The sequence below is a fragment of the Apodemus sylvaticus genome, chromosome 17 (assembly GCF_947179515.1).
Source record: "Apodemus sylvaticus chromosome 17, mApoSyl1.1, whole genome shotgun sequence".
NCBI lineage: Eukaryota > Metazoa > Chordata > Mammalia > Rodentia > Muridae > Apodemus > Apodemus sylvaticus.
The window spans coordinates 70,029,132-70,046,387 of record NC_067488.1 but is presented as its reverse complement, the minus strand read 5'-3'; the positions used below and the strand labels follow the sequence as shown (position 1 = coordinate 70,046,387).

General features: G+C 47.0%; 1 protein-coding gene across 3 annotated transcripts in view; it reads left to right on the top strand.

Annotated features, from left to right (window-relative positions):
• Nucleotides 1-7,837: 7,837 nt before the first annotated feature.
• The window catches only part of Dip2b (disco interacting protein 2 homolog B), a 188,974-nt gene continuing 179,555 nt past the window's right edge, over nucleotides 7,838-17,256 (top strand). For all 3 annotated transcript variants that reach the window (XM_052161085.1, XM_052161084.1, XM_052161083.1), the window contains exon 1: nucleotides 7,838-8,086. In XM_052161085.1, coding sequence (XP_052017045.1) covers nucleotides 7,987-8,086 — 100 coding nt within the window. In that variant the 5' untranslated portion in view covers nucleotides 7,838-7,986. The remainder of the gene's footprint in view (nucleotides 8,087-17,256) is intronic.

Genomic DNA, 17,256 nt, shown 5'->3' with positions numbered 1-17,256 from the left:
AGGTCTGTGGGCATGTCTTAGATTAAAGATTGATGTGTGAGGAGCTGGGAAGTGCCCACCCCTGCACAGGTGGTCCTAGATGCATAAGAAAACTGCTGCTGAACCGGGCAGTGGTGGCGCACACCTTTAATCCCAGCACTCTGGGAGGCAGAGGCAGGCAGATTTCTGAGTTCAAGGCCAGCCTGGTCTACAGAGCAAGTTCCAGGACATCTAGGGCTACACAGAGAAATCCTGTCTTGAAAAAACAAAAAAAGAAAGAAAGAAAGAGAAAGAAAGAAAGAAAGAAAGAGAAAGAAAGAAAGAAAGAAAGACTGCTGAACAAGCCATAGGCGCAAGCCAATAAACAGCACTCCTCTGTGATCTCTGTTTCAGTCCCTGCCTTCTGGTTCCTGTCTTGGTTTCCCTTGATGAAGGGCTCTAACTAGTGAGCTGAAATAAAGCTTTTCCTCCCAGTGTTTATCATAGCAACAGAAGACAAACTAGGACAGAAACCATCCGAGCCCTGACCTAACCAAGGCTCATTTATTAATTTAAACTGATTTTTTTATCTATATGAAAGTCTTGCCTATATCTATGCAAGTATGTGCCGTATCTTATGTGCCGAATGCATGTCAAGGGCCTGTGGAAATCAGAAAAGGAGGTCAGATTGCTAATCCCATAGATATGAGAAAAAAGACCTCTGGCCCAAATCATGGCCAAATTAATTAAAGGAAGCTTTTTAAATTCATATATATGGGCTCTCTCTCTCTCTCTCTCTCTCTCTTTGTTTTTTGGCTTTTTTTTTGTTTGTTTGTTTTATTTTGTTTTTTTGAGACAGGGTTTTTCTGTGTAGATCTGGCTGTCCTGGAACTCACTCTGTAGACCAGGCTGGCCTCGAACTCAGAAATCCACCTGCCTCTGCCTCCCAGAGTGCTGGGATTAAAGGTGTACACCACCACTGCTCGGCGGGCTGTCTCTTTTTAAAGGTAGTGATCAGCATTGGACATGGGGGGAAGGTAAGGGTTTTTATAGTTCAGGAGGAGAAGTTTCCCAAATGGAGGATTTGGCAGGAAGTGAGATTACAGAAGCAGAACATAGGCATAGCAGGTTGGTCATTACAACATCATGAAACAAAGACAGAATTCCAAGTTGGTCAAGACAAGGTGGTAATGACAAGGTAATCATGATCACAATAAGGTCGTCATGGCAAGGTGTTGGTCATAACAAGGTGGTCACAATGACAAGGTGGTCACAATGACAAGGTGGTCACAATGACAAGGTGGTCACAATGACAAGGTGATCATGACAAGGTGGTCATGACAAGGTGGTGAACATGACAAGGTGGTAAACATGACAAGGTGGTCATAGTTACCATTTGAGACAAGGACATGGATGTCATTTCATGGAATGGGCAGTACAGAATCATTTGCAGTTTAGGTTACAGGTGGGGCATAGCCCAATCCTTGAGAAACAGATTTAATCATAATCAGGAGTGAACCTAGTTTGTCTTTACTGTAAGATGTTTTTCAAGCCCAAGATGGAGGCAAGATGGTTTGTCATTCTCCCATTGTCTTATGTCCCTGTCAAACCCTTGATAGGGTCTTAGCATTCGTTATCTCAGGGGGTAGGGAACAGAATCTGTAATGCATGGCCCATTCATAAATAATGCTGGTCTTGTTAGAATAAAACTATATTTTTGTCCACTTTATTAGGAAGTTTTCTTTGGATCTAATATATTCCAGGCGTCTGTTGAAATGAAGAGCAGTATGTTTTCTTCTACAATTGCTTCTCAGATGAAATTAGAACATCATTGTCAGGGCCTAGAAAGGTTGGCATATAAGCCAAAGGCCAGCAAGAGGTTACGACAGTGGGGCATTCATCAGAAGCACTTAGTTTTCTGACCCAGCTGGTGAGTCAGGAGCCATCACATAGGAACTTCTGTAGGACGACCTGGAGCGGGTATGGTTTGGATCGCCTTTGGAGCAGTTTGTGGTCTGCAGCCGATTTCTGAATGGTGTCTGCTAGCTGAGTGGAACTCTGCCAAGACAGATACAGACGAGGAACAGAATCTAAAGTTAAAGAAATTAAAGAAAGATTTATGTTTAGAGCTTCCCACTCATGAATAGGCAAAAAGTCAGGGATGCTTAGGCTGGTTGGTGGGAGTTTGCATCTGGAGTGTGTTTGACTTGTGGGAGGGAGACCTAAGACTTATGACTTTCTTGATTCCCTGGAGCATAAAAATACCATTTTAAAAATAATCTGATCTGATAATGCTATTTTTGATTTTGAAAAAATAAAATAATCTGAACTGAAATCCATATTGTAGTAAAAGCAGCCAGCAAGCTGTAAGGCAGTTGGGGTAGACTTATGTCTTCCAGGGACAGCAAAAGCCAAGGTTTTATGTTACAAAGTGTCAACATTGTATTTCCTTCCCAGAGGGCTAAATATATAGATGGGGTGGAGATTTTTTAGCATGACTAAAAGCATCTTTCGGTCTATATTTAGATAGCCAAGCATGGTGGTGCACACCTTTAGCTCCAGCCCTTAGGAGGCAGAAGCAGGCAGATTTCTGTGAGTTAGAGGCCAGCCTGGTCTACAGAGCAAGTTCCAGGACAGCCCATGCTACATAGAGAAACCCTGTCTTGACAAAGAAAACAAAACAAAATGAAGCGAAATAACAACCCAAAAAGCCTATATTTTGGAAACAATCAGAGGAGATTTAAAATCTGAAGCTTGTAACTGATAACAGTGGGGAGTGCGTCACCACTGTGACCACAGTGCTCAGCAGAACGTCATGGACTAATGACAGTCCTAACGGGAGAACTTGCAGCCAGGCTGTGGTGGCACGTGCCTTTAATCCCAGCACTTGGGAGGCAGAGGCAGGCGGATTTCGTTTCTTTTCTTTTCTTTTTTGGATTTTCGAGACAGGGTTTCTCTGTGTAGCCCTGGCTTTTCTTGGAACTCATTATGTAGACCAGGCTGGCCTTGAACTCAGAAATCCCTGCTGGGACTAAAGGCGCGTACCACCCCTGCCTGGTGGCAGGCGGGTTTCTGAGTTTGAGGCCAGCCTGGTCTACAGAGTGAGTTCCAAGACAGCCAGGGCTATACAGAGAAACCCTGTCTCAAAAAAACTAAATCCAAAAAACCACCCCCCCCCCAAAAAAAAAACAAAAACAAAAACAAAAACAAAAACAAAAAAAACCCAAAAAACAAAAAAAACAAAAAACAAAAAAACAAAAAAACACCCAAAAACCCCAAAACAAACAAACAAAAAAAAAACCAAAGGAAAAACCAACACTTTTCTTAGACCCTCATAGCTTATTTAGGCTTTTACAGCATTAGATGTTTATAAATTATTATTTTTTTAAAGATTTATTTATTTATTATATATAGGTTCACTGCAGCTGTCTTCAGACACTCCAGAAGAGGGCTTCAGGTCTTGTTACAGATGGTTGTAAGCCACCATGTGGTTGCTGGGATTTGAACTCAGGACCTTCGGAAGAGCAGTCAGTGTTCTTAACTGCTGAGCCATCTCTCCAGCCCTATAAATTATTTTTTGACTTTAATAATTTATATAAATTTTTAAAAAAGATTTATTTATTACATGTAAGTACACTGTAGCTGTCTTCAGACACCCCAGAAGAAGGCATCAGATCTCATTACAGTTGGTTGTGAGCAACCATGCGTTTGCTGGGATTTGAACTCAGGACCTTTGGAAGAGCAGCCAGGGCTCTAAACCACTGAGTCATCTCTCCAGCTCCAAATAAAATGTTTTTGTCCAATTACTTATCATTAGACATATGATAATCAACAAGTGGTTGATTACCGGGGGCAGGCATTGCAAAGCTCCTTTAAATAAGAAGGGAAAGTTATGTTGAACCCTGTTTGGTGAGTTTATCTTTGTTTGTTTGTTTGCTTGCTTGCTTTGTTTTTAGAGACAGGGTTTCTTTGTGTAGCCCTGGCTGTCCTGGAACTCACTCTGTAGACCAGGCTGGCCTTGAACTCACAGATTCACATATTCACCTTCCTCTGCCTCCCAAGTGCTGCTCAGGGTGTGTAGCTGCCTCCACACCCTGGAGTGAGTTTATGTTTTAGTGTGGAGTAGACAGTATCTGCTATTCTCAGCAGGGAGGGGGACCTAGAGGAAAGTGAAGGGGTTACAGCTAGTCATCAACTCCATCAGAGATTTCACTAGGGTCCCATGGCAGGCCTGATGGTTTTGTTGGGGGAAAAGTCATAGGTTATACTGGACAGCATGACATCTTCACCGGCTGCACAGGACAGCAGAGGCCTTTGGCTGCCCAAAAGGTCTGAGAGATTTCCCTGTGGAGGAGTAACTTGGGAAAACCTACTTACTCACCTTGATAAGGCAGAGTAAGGTAGTCGACCCAATAGTTTCCATAGTTTGGACAGGCCATGGCATAGGATGGGGCAGTGGTTAGTGTTACCAGAATTCAGGTGGATCATCTGTGTCTCGTCATCTTCTCTGGAGATCTTAGGGTCGCCGCTAGGAGCTTGCATTTCTATTACAGGAAGCTTTTTTTTTTTTTAGATTTATTTACTTATTGTATATAAGTACACCGTAGTGGTCCTCAGACACACCAGAAGAGGGCATCAGATCCCATTACAGATGGTTGTGAGCCACCATGTGGTTGCTGGGAATTGAACTCAGGACCTCTAGAAGAGCAGTCAGTGCTCTTAACCCCTGAGCCATCTCTCCAGCCCTTACAGGAAGCTTTTTGTCATTAAACATTTTAAATGTGATATTCAGCAGATCTCTGAAAAGTTTGAGGGCTGCTACACACACCTCAACACACAGGTGTGTAGCAGGCATGTGTAGAGGTGTGTGTTGAGGTGTATGTAGAGCCGTGTGTAGAGCCGTGTATAGAGGTGTGTGTTGAGGCATGTGTAAGAGGCGTGTGTAGAGATGTGTGTAGAGGTTTGTGTGTAGCAGTATGTGTAGAGGTGTGTGTAGAGATGTGTGTAGAGCTGTATGTAGAGGCATGTGTAGAAGCGTGTGTTGAGGAGTGTGTAGAATACTCTTAATAGAGAATACTCTATTAAGTATTCCTAAATATGTAGTTCTGGCTGTCCTAGAAATTATGTAGGCCAGGCTGGCCTCAAACTCAGAGATCTGCCTGCTTCTGCCTCCCATGTGCTGGGATAAAAGGCTTGCACCATTATACCTAATGAAGTGTGTGTAGAGGTGTGTAGAGGCGTGTGTAGAGGTGTGTGTAGAGGTGTGTAGAGGTGTGTAGAGGTGTGTGTAGAGGCGTGTGTAGAGGTGTGTGTAGAGGCGTGTGTAGAGGCGCGTGTAGAGGCTCGTGTAGAGGCGCGTGTAGAGGCGCGTGTAGAGGCGTGTGTAGAGGCGTGTGTTGAGGTGTGTGTAGAGGTGTGTAGAGGTGTGTAGAGGTGTGTGTAGAGGCGTGTGTAGAGGCGTGTGTAGAGGCGCGTGTAGAGGCGCGTGTAGAGGCATGTGTAGAGGTGTGTAGAGGCGTGTGTAGAGGCATGTGTAGAGGCGCGTGTAGAGGCGCGTGTAGAGGCGTGTGTAGAGGTGTGTAGAGGCGTGTGTTGAGGTGTGTGTTGAGGCGTGTGTAGAGGTGTGTAGAGGTGTGTAGAGGCGTGTGTAGAGGCGTGTGTGGAGGTGTGTGTAGAGGTGTGTAGAGGTGTGTAGAGGTGTGTGTAGAGGCATGTGTAGAGGCGTGTGTAGAGGCGCGTGTAGAGGCGCGTGTAGAGGCGTGTGTAGAGGCGTGTGTAGAGGTGTGTAGAGGCGTGTGTAGAGGCGTGTGTAGAGGCGTGTGTAGAGGCGTGTAGAGGCGTGTAGAGGTGTGTGTAGAGGCGTGTGTTGAGGTGTGTGTAGAGGTGTGTAGAGGTGTGTAGAGGTGTGTGTAGAGGCGTGTGTAGAGGCGTGTGTAGAGGCGCGTGTAGAGGCGCGTGTAGAGGCGTGTGTAGAGGTGTGTAGAGGCGTGTGTAGAGGCATGTGTAGAGGCGCGTGTAGAGGCGTGTGTAGAGGCGTGTGTAGAGGTGTGTAGAGGCGTGTGTTGAGGTGTGTGTTGAGGCGTGTGTAGAGGTGTGTAGAGGTGTGTAGAGGCGTGTGTAGAGGCGTGTGTTGAGGTGTGTGTAGAGGTGTGTAGAGGTGTGTAGAGGTGTGTGTAGAGGTGTGTGTAGAGGCACGTGTAGAGGCGTGTGTAGAGGTGTGTGTAGAGGCGTGTGTAGAGGTGTGTGTAGAGGCGTGTGTAGAGGCGCGTGTAGAGGCGTGTGTAGAGGTGTGTAGAGGCGTGTGTTGAGGTGTGTGTTGAGGCGTGTGTAGAGGTGTGTGTAGAGGTGTGTAGAGGTGTGTAGAGGTGTGTGTAGAGGCGTGTGTAGAGGCGTGTGTAGAGGCGCGTGTAGAGGCGCGTGTAGAGGCATGTGTAGAGGTGTGTAGAGGCGTGTGTAGAGGCATGTGTAGAGGCGCGTGTAGAGGCGCGTGTAGAGGCGTGTGTAGAGGTGTGTAGAGGCGTGTGTTGAGGTGTGTGTTGAGGCGTGTGTAGAGGTGTGTAGAGGTGTGTAGAGGCGTGTGTAGAGGCGTGTGTTGAGGTGTGTGTAGAGGTGTGTAGAGGTGTGTAGAGGTGTGTGTAGAGGTGTGTGTAGAGGCGTGTGTAGAGGCACGTGTAGAGGCGTGTGTAGAGGCGTGTGTAGAGGCGTGTAGAGGCATGTAGAGGTGTGTGTAGAGGCGTGTGTAGAGGCGTGTGTAGAGGCGTGTGTGTAAAGGCATGAGTAGAGGTGTGTGTAGAGGTGTGTGTAGAGGCGTGTGTAGAGGTGTGTAGAGGCGTGTGTAGAGGCGTGTGTAGAGGCGTGTGTAGAGGCGTGTGTTGAGGCGTGTGTAGAGGCATGTGTAGAGGCGTGTGTAGAGGCGTGTGTAGAGGTATGTGTTGAGGCGTGTGTAGAGGCACGTGTAGAGGCGTGTGTAGAGGCGCGTGTAGAGGCGCGTGTAGAGGCACGTGTAGAGGCGTGTGTAGAGGCGTGTGTAAAGGCGTGTGTAGAGGCGTGTGTAGAGGCGTGTAGAGGCATGTAGAGGTGTGTGTAGAGGCGTGTGTAGAGGCGTGTGTAGAGGCGTGTGTGTAAAGGCATGAGTAGAGGTGTGTGTAGAGGTGTGTGTAGAGGCGTGTGTAGAGGCGTGTGTAGAGGCACGTGTAGAGGTATGTGTTGAGGCGTGTGTGTAAAGGCATGTGTAGAGGTGTGTGTAGAGTTCTGCAGAGGTCTTCAAGCTGACATTACACGAGTGCTGAGAAGTGAGCTTGGGCCTTCTGCAAAAGCAGCCACCCCCTATTCCCATGGAAGTTCTTTTATACATCTTTAGAAGTTGAGGCAAGATGAAGCAAGTTCTACTGTAATTTTTTTCTTGTGTTTTGAGACAGGTCTCATGTAGCCCAGGTTGACTTTCATTGAGAAGAGAATGACCTTGAACTTCAAATCCTCCGGTTTCTACCTCCTGAGTACTGGGTTTACAAGATACACTGAAAAAAAAAAGTGTTGTGAGCAGGCATAATAATCAGAATCTGGGGTGGGTGAAGGATGAGGCCTGTAGGCAGGGCCATTAGGGAAAATGGGGGAAAGGACTCAGGATGCATGCTCTCCTGAGTGAGAGGGACTGGAAGAAGTAAGACCAAAGTCCCGGAATCCTCTTGTTTGAGAGTTTGTGGAAGGTAGGCGCCATGTGCAGCAGCAGGTGCCACATCTTAGAAGAGCAGAGCAGGCGACCGCAGCCTGCACTCTCGAAGCTCCGCGGTAGAGGGCGCTGTAGCCACGCCCGTCCTGCGTCTCTGGGGCGGGGCGAGCTCCAGGCCGGAGGCGGGGCTGTGCGCTCACGTGACCCTCGCTCATGGCGGCGGCAGCGGCGGCGGCAGCGACAGTGCCGGCGGCTCTCGGCGGCTGGAGCCGGATCCTGTAGCCGGGGTGTGGGCCCTCGTCAGTCCGTCCCTCCTTCGGCTCCCTCTCGTCTTCCGGAGTGTGGCTGGCGCAACCGCGATGGCGGAGCGAGGCCTGGAGCCGTCGCCGGCCGCGGTGGCCGCGCTGCCCCCCGAGGTGCGGGCGCAGCTGGCGGAGCTGGAGCTGGAGCTGTCTGAGGGTAGGCGCGCGGCGGGCCGGCCGGGCGGGCGGCGGCCTGTGGGCGGCTGGGCTGGCCGGGTTCGCCGCTCCCCACCCGCGAAGCGCGGCCGGGCTCTCATTGTTGTCCCTGGGGGGCCCGCGGGACGCGGGGACGGGTCAGCTGGAGACAAAGCTGTGCCCTCCGCCTGACACCTTGCCCCTCTGCTGCCTTTCTCCCGAAGGGCCGCTCGCCTGCACCCTCGCTCCTGCTTCAGAACGAGGCGCCGGGGAACGCAGCTGCATTTCTTCCTGCTCCTCTAACAATGCGAGGTGCCTCCACCAGTGACAGGCGTGAGAAAGGAGCGGGGGAGCCATTGAGGGTCCGAGGGAGGTCGGAAGCGGTGGCCCTAACCCAGAGAGACCCCGATCCCCTGCCTCTAGACCAGCTCTGTCCTGGGGGGGAGGCAGCAGGCTTTTCTTGGCACCTGCATTCAGACTAGGTTTTCCGTATCTGGTCACCTTTTGGAGTCTTTGTAGAGGTGGCTACCGGGTACATGCAAATCCTGGCCGGTACCGTCTTTCTTTTGACAATGGATTGGTACAGGGAGGGTTGGGTTTATGTAGATAATTTCAAACATGGGCTAAATCTAGGTTCTGTTACAAGAGAAGTCCCTTAGACAACAATGAGAACCTCAATGCCGGCTGTGGGCATGTGGTCAGGCGAATGTGCTGTGGCGATCGGCCCTCTGTAAAGTTCCTGTTTTTATCACAGGCGGCCTGTGAACAAAAGCAGCATTTTCACCGCGCTTGGTGTCAGTACACTTTGCTGATGTCTCCAGAGTTGCATATTGTTGAATTCCTTGCCAAAGGCCCACACCAGTATTTTTCAAGTTCACTAAAAACTGTTGATTGGAAAAGAGTAAGGAATGTGACCAAGTTCCCAGGAGCGTTCTACTTCCGACTTTTTGTTAACTTGTCAGGACACTGGGCTTTTCCCAGCCCTTTTGAAAATAACTTATAGTCATGAACCAGAAGTGTATTTGAGTGTTACAGATCTTACTCGATTGAAGGAAATAATTAATTTTAATAACCCTTTAAAGCTTTCCCAATGTGCAGGGTGGTGATCTTTTCACCTGCATGCAATTATCAACATATTACTTTTCAATTAATCAGTGGGGAAGCGTTTAGGGAGATAGGAATCCTTGGGCTGGTTGCCAGGTGATACCTTTGGTTAAAATATTTACCGGGTTTTTTTTTTTTTAAATCATTTGAAGTAGTTTGTTAAAATGTATTTCCCTTAAGGTTTTTTTTTTTTTCTTGTCATCTTTTTGTGACAGTGTTACCACCAAGTGTGACTAATCCCATTTACATCTTTTAAAACAGTTCTTTATTTACTTTTAGTAACAAATCAGCTATAGCTTTCATAGCCAGAAAGGGAGGTTTGCCTGGATGTTTGCATGAGGGGGAGATTAAAAATAGGACCTAATTGCTTTCACCAGGAAAGGGAAATCCTGGGCACTCTGCTCTGCGTGGATCTGCTCCACACCATTATTGTTTACAGTTTTTGGTGTTTCTAGACATCTTTAGAAAGAGCTATTTCTAGGATCCACTACTGATTAGCTCACCCTACTCCCTGAAAAGGTGTGAAAGCCTTAAAAACTGGGAATGTCAGGGTTTAAATGTTTTTTTTAAGGACGAGTGAATTGGTTAGTCTTTCACACAGGAAACTTGGATTGGCATACGACTTAGTTTAAACTTCTTTTAAGGATTTGTACTGCATTGTCCTGCATCTTATGTCTTCCCACTCTAGAAGGAAACAGCAGTTGAGGAACCTTGAGCCTGCAGTGTCAGCGTAATTGGCCATCTGTCTGTCTTGCTTCAAGTACACAGATGGTTGGTTAGAGATGTAGAGTTTAAGTTAAAATAAATCAGGGGTCCCCAGATCTGTGCTGGTGTTTGTGACATCTGCAACACATTTTGAACTAATCTTGTTCCTTAAAAAAACAAACAAACAACTTTCTTTCTAATTACTGTTCTGACAGAAAAACTTTGATTCCCTTCTCCCCTCCCCCCCACCCGCCCGCCCGCCCCTCAAAGCCTTAAAGCCTCTGTCACGACTTGCTGACGTTGGTGAGTTCCTTCTTTCCGTTGCTGGTTTTTGTAGGTTCAGGCTCTACTTGGTTCTAAAGATAGGGAGAGTCTGAGCAGAGCACTGATTTGTGTGTGTGTCTGCTGCAGGCTTTGGTCACAGATCAGCCGCTCTGCTGAGATGCAGGGCCCTGACTCTTTTGGGCTGTTTGCCTCAGAGCCCCGTGTGCTGTGTCTGCTGCTACAGGCTGCTCACCATGGACTCGAGTGGCTGTGAACTTCTCCTGCCCTGACAGACAGCTTGAAACTGTCTGGAGAACCATTTAGAAACTGAATTTACACGTTAATTTCTTGATAGATGAGTTGGATAGGATTCATCTGTCAACAATAGTGGGGCTTAATGAGAATTCTTTTGATCTGTCCGATTACCTGTGTGATGCTTTCATGAAGTCATCTGAGTGTCACTAAACTTCTTGCTGAGGTTAACACAGGCATACTCAGTCCCCCTCCCCGTTCATTCTGGTTAACCGGAGGAGAATTTGGACTCAGAAAGGCTAAGCTTTTCCGGTAAAGCTGCACCTCTGGTGAGAGCTATTATCTCAAGCTGTGATGTAATTATGGGATCTGAACGATTTAAATAACTGAGTTGTGATTGCACAATAGTTTTCTCTTCCTCTGAGGAAGCGCTGCTTTCAGTGTTTTTGCCACAGTTCTGCATAGTGCAGATGGCTCTCATATTCGTGGTCCCTGCATGCTGCTCGCTACTCTGTGTGTGTCTCTCTGTGCAGAGGATACCGCGGTGAGCAGGAGGCCTTTCAAGGAGCTCTGAGCCTGCCAGAGGACGTCTCTTAAAAATGTCAATAGAACGTCACCGGAGACCCTGGTAGAGCCATGTTCAGGGGCTGCCTTCTAAGAAAAGGGGACGCTGTGTGCTTCGCCTTTGTGAAAAGCAGCAGAGAGCTATAAACACCAGGCTGTGTGGTTAGTAGTGAAGGTTGTGATTTGGCTGGCGCAGAGCTCACTGTGAGGGAAGAAGGGTGTTAGGCACCGCTAGCGCTGCAGGTTGGAGGGTGAGCAAGTCTTTCCGTGTCTGAGAACAGCCCAGAGAGGGCAACTGGAAAGGTATTTAAGATAAAACAACAGTTACAGGAAGGGAGCCTCCCTTTCTTGTTTGAACACTTCTCTGGGCATGAACAGCCTCACATCTCTGTCTCTACATGTTTCATTCCCTGTCTCTCTGGCCCTGGAAGTGGCACCGAGTCCACCTTGAAGGTGGAGGCATAGAAGGAACCTTCTTAGGACCCAAGGGAGAGTTGAGAAGAAAAGGGAGGTGCTGGGTTGTATTTTAATCTCAGAAATGGGCAAGTCAACTTTGTGCCACCCTGGTCACTGCTCCAGAGACCTCTCTCATGGAGGTGTAGAGGTGTAGGGTAAGCATGTAGCCCAGAGCTACAGTTGGATTCTGTGATGCTCAGAGTTTTCAAATCTGCAGTATATAGATTGTTATGTTGCTGCAGCTAAGCAAGCATTCTACCACTAATTTCTACTCAGTCTATAGCTTTTTAATAACATTTTAAATGACATTTTTATCTATTCACTGTGTATGTATGTGTGTGTGTGTTTGTGTGTGTGTGAGTGTGTTTGTGTGTGTGTGTGTATGTGTATATGTATATGGAGTTCAGAGACAGCTTGTGGGAATCAGTTTTCTCCCTCCTACCATATGGACCCTGGATGTTGACTAAGGTTATTGACTAGGACACTGAGCCATTGGCCAGCCCTGATTTCATATTTACAAATGTATTTTTTACTGGCGTGTTGGGGATTGAACCAGGGCTTACAGGCCAGGGGAGCCCTTGCTCTCCCACTGTGATGTATCTATCAGTGCCCCTCGACTCCAGAAATTCTATTTATTCTGCTTTTTTAAGTTTTGGGTAATTTTTTTTTTCAGGCTGGCTTTGAACTTGTGTATCTTACTGGTCTTGCCTCCCATGTGCTGGGATAATAAGTGTACGCCACACACCTGGATCCATAGACATTATTTTATTTATTCATGTATTTATTTTAAGGTAGGGTCTCTCTATGTAGGCCTGGCTGTCCTGGAACTTACTGTGTAGACCAGGGTGGCCTTCAACTAACAGAAATCCTCTTGCCTCTGCCTCTTGAGTGTTGGGATTAAAGGTATGTGTTACCACACCTGAATTGTTTATTTAAATAATTTAAGAGGATTTCCCCAGTCTTTGTTCTTGATCACACAGTTCTCTGTTGTTCTCCCATGCCTAATATGGGGTAATGCCCCGCCTCTTTCTTGCCTGCTGCTGCAATTCTTTACTATCAGTTTATATTCTGTCAGTCAAATGTTTTCTAAAAATTTAAACTGCTTTTCACTTAATATAAACTCATACAGAAGCCATTCATATTTTATTTTTCAAAAATTATTCTATTTTGTCATAGTTTTGCTTTGAGTTTTGAGTCTTACTCTGTAGTCCAGGCTAGCCGTAAACTCACAGAGATCCTATTGCTTCTGCCTCCCAAGCACTGGGACTAAAGATGTATGCCACTATACCTGGCTTCTTCCTCTCCTCCTCATCGTCTTTTAAAAAATATGTATGGATGTTTTGTTTGCATGCATGTATGTGTACCATGGTGAGTGACTAGTACCCAGAAAGGCCAGGGAGGGTGTGAGGTAGAGACAGTTGTGAGTTCCCGTGTCGGTGCTGGGATTTGAACCCAGGTCCTCTGGAAAACCAGCTGGTGCTATTAATCCTGGAGCCATCTCTCCAGGTCCTATATTTTCTTTGAAATAAACATAACTTCTTATTTTGGGGCAGGGTCTTACTGTGTAGCCCAGGCTGGCCTGCAGCTCTTCGTCCTCTTGCTTCATTCTCCCAAGTGCTAGGATTGCAAGTGTGACTGCCACATTTTTATTCTTATGTGTATAAGTGTTCTGCCTGAATGGATGTGTGTGCACTGTGTATGTGCAGTGCCCTCAGAGAAAAGGAGGCAGCACTGGATCCCTTTGGATTACTGACAGTTGTGAATAATGCTATGTGGGTGCTGGAATTGAACAGCCAGAGTTATGGGTGGTGGCACTGTCCTTTAATCCCAGCAGAGCTAGGCAGAGCTAGGCAGAGGCAGGAGGCTATCTGAGTTCTGAGTCTGAGGCCAGCTTGGTCACCAGGATGAGTTTCAGGAAGGCCAGGGCTACACGGAGAAACACTGTCTCAAACAAAAAGTGCAGCCAGTGCTTTTTAATTGCTGAGCCGTCTCTCTAGCCCTTCCTTTTTTATTTATATTATGTTTTTATTTTATTTTATTTTATTTTATTTTATTTTATCTTTTGAGACAGGATCTCTCACCTGCTATGGTTGGCCTGGAATTTGCTGTGTAGACCAAGCTGGCAGTTAACTCAAAGATCTGCCTGCCTCTGTCTCCTGAGTGCTGGGATTAAAGGCATGTGCCACCCTGTCTGGTTTTTGTTCAAGTGTATGTGTGTGTGTGTGTGTGTATTCATATATGACATACATGTGTCCTTGGATGCCAGGGGAGGTCATCGGGTCCCCTATAGCTGGAGTCACAGGGAGTTGTGCGTAAGTGATGAGGGCACTGGGAATTGAACTTAGTCTTTCACAGGGGCAGCAAGTGCTGTCTCTCCAGCTTCTGCCTTGTTTATTTCTTTTTTGTTTTTGTTTTTGTTTTTGTTTTTTTTGGATTTGGTTTTTTCGAGACAGGGTTTCTCTGTGTAGCCCTGGCTGTCCTGGAACTCACTCTGTAGACCAGGCTGGCCTTGAACTCAGAAATCCGCCTGCCTCTGCCTCCCAGAGTGCTGGGATTACAGGTGTGTACCACCACCACCCGGCTTGTTTATTTCTCAATATGGTTTTAGAAGTATAGTGAATGTTTGCTTGGTTCAGTTTGATTTGGATGGGAAAATCAGGTCTATCTTGGTGATTTGATCTTGGCCTGAGATGGGGTTGTGTAATAATTTGAGAAACATGTGTTATCTGGTAGGCCTTGGTGCACATCCTGGCCATATCCCTTTACTAGCTGTGTGGCCTTGGACAAACTGCCTAAACCCTTCATTTGGGGTTCTTCTATATATACAAAAAAGACAGAATTTCTCATTAGACTTGTAAGGAAGTTGGCCTAATGGCATGTAGGGAGCAGTTAACACATGTTAACCGTTGTTCCACCTGATGGTGGAGGTATGCTCAGTAATGTAGCCATGTCTTATATCTCGTGCTCTTGAGCAGAATGAGGTCATTTGTGAAATGATGAGTGGACGATTCGTAGAGATATTGTGAAGTGGGCACCACTCTGCTGGCAGTTGTGCTGACAGCAGAGATCCTTGATCTGACACATGTTGGTCCCTGCAGACAGTTGATTGGGGCAGAAGAGCAGTTGGCTGGTTTCATGCAGACATCTGGTGTACGCACTTAGCTACGCCTGAAGGATAGCTATGTGACTTCAGTGGTTTCTGAGACTCAGGCCTCTGTCACCCTGAGAGGCAATGTGGGCTTCAGCCCTCAGCAGCTGAGTCCAAGCCCCTGGGGACCCAGTGAGCACCTCTTCTCCAGCTCTCATCTCCTGGGTGACGACACATGTCCTTTGTCCCTATGGATGGACCTTTGACCTTTGAAGATAGACCTTTTATTTGAAGCCCTTGCTGAGCCCAGGGTTCCGATGTTTGTCTTGCATTGCATGGTACGTGTCTTGGGGTCAGTGCTCATGTTTCTGAACACATCAGTAATCCATTTGTTGTTGATTGTTGGTTGAGAATTTTTCATGGATTTAGTGTGTGAAGTGCTGTGTGGTGTGGATGCTCTTTTGTGAACAAGATTTTCTTTTTGTTCTCTTTCTCTTTTCTCTCTCTTTCCCTTTTCCTTTTCCTTTTTTTATTGAGAGATGGCCTTAGTATGCAGTTCTGGCTGTCCTAGAACTTATGATGTAGGCCAGGCTAGCCTCAAACGAGAGATCTGCCTGCTTCTGTCTCCTGGGTGCTTACTTATTTATATTTTTATGTGATGCCTCCATGTATGAGTGTGCAGTTTGGATCCTCCAAAACTTCGGATTGAACCCAGGTCCTCTGCAAGAGCTGTGATGCTTGCCGGGCAGTGGTGGCACACGCTTATAATTCCAGCACTTGGGAGGCAGAGGCAGGCGGATTTCTGAGTTCGAGGCCAGCCTGGTCTACAGAGTGAGTTCCAGGACAGCCAGGGTGACCCAGAGAAATCCTGTCTCAAAAAACAACAACAACAACAACAACAACAACAACAAAAGCTGTGATGCTTTTAAGCCCTGAGTTATGTCTTCACTTTCTACCCGAATTCCCTTTCCCTCATTTCCCAGAGGCAGGACTACTCCCTTCCTGTTCTGAAGTGCACACCTCTCCCGTGCCCTCTGTCCCATCATCCGTCCCTTCTCTGTGGGATTCGGAACCTGCCTTTAGTATCTCCTCATTCCTGCTCTCTGTCTGTCTTTTTCCTCTCAGCTGCTCACACAACTTCTTGACTCTTTATCATTTACATTTGTTCCAGGTTTTTCTCTGGAGAAGATGGGAGAAAATACTGCAAACCCTTCCCAGAACTTTGCATGAGTTACCTGTGGTAGCCGTTCGTTAGTGGAGGAGAAGGGACTGTCTCTTTCTCCTGCCTTTGCTCACTGCTCGGTCCACTGTCTGCTTCATCAAACCACTGAAGCCATGTTGGCGTGACTGCTAGTTAGTCTCATTGCAGACTGGAGCCTCTGCACTGCAGACTGGAGCCTCTGCACTGCAGACTGGAGCCTCTGCACTGCAGACTGGAGCACCTCTGGATTTCTCTGTAGCACTGCACCTGGTGCTTTGTTGTTGTTTTTAATTTTGTAATGTCCACAGAAATTAATTTTTGAATCTTTTTGTATTCATTAGAAGCATTGAAAAAATTCAATAGCATTTTTTCTTCTTAACTTTGTTGTACCCAGACTGTTCTCGTGCTTCCTCTTGGCTTCTTACTCCACGCTCTTCTGATGCAGGTGACTTCGGTAATATCCTTATTTACACATGCTTACAGAGCAGTCTCACGCATGCCCTGGGCTTCAGCTCTCAGTAGCCTTTACTTGGCTCCCAGGTTTTGATCTCTAGCACTGCACCCTCTGCTGTGAGCGCATTGCTGTTCTTGTAGACACCGATTATTTAGCAAATCCAGACTCCCCCTGCCATAATTCCCCCCTCCTCCATCTGCCTCCTCTCTTCAAAGACAGTCATTTCAGGGTGCCCATTGTCTGTCTGATAGCTGATTTCCATTGTCCATGTGACTGGACCAAGAAACATCAATGTACTAATGAGATGGAACTTTGGGTGTGAGGTGTGAGGTCCTCTGTTGACACCTGCCTTCCTTGCTGTGATAGTCTATTCCCTGAAGTGTGAGACAGGTAAACCCTTCTCTTCTAAGTTGCTTCTACCTGGTCTCTTGTCATAGCACTGAGAGTGATAACAAATATACCCTCAAGGTTGTTCCCTTGACTACATGATAGGTATATAATGCACTTTCCTTGTGCACAGTTCAGAAGTCAGGCAGACCATGACTGAGCCAGTGTACCACTCTGGTGAGGCCTGTGCCGTGCTCCAGACATGGTACCTTCTTGCTCCAGCCTCACATAGGAGGGAGGGAACAGGCCTTCCTGAGGCCTTTCTGTAAGAATGGGCATTGAGGGCTCTGTTCTTGGGAGCTAATCATCCTTAAAAGCCCCCAACCCTGACCACACTGGGAATTACATTCCAGCACATGTGGGGTGAGGAGGACACCACCTTTCTCCCCACAGCAGCTTGCCCAGAGGTCCCTGAGTTCTGTGATTGTTGTGTCTGTCTGTCTTTCCTGACGCATCTTACTCCTAGTCCTCTCTCCTCCTCAGCCAGCCTCATCTATCCTGTTGTGATTATTTTGAAACAGAACCAAATATGATCTTTTCTTTCTTAAAACACTTTATTGGCTTCTCCCATGTACAGGATAAGATCCCAGTGTTCATGTGTCCGAGGGCTACTCTCCTTAACCTCACTTCCTGCTCGTGTGTTTCCTCTTCTCCAGCCATGCTGGATGACTCTGTACATACATTCTGCTTTTTCCTTTGCAGGCCTTGTTCGCTCTG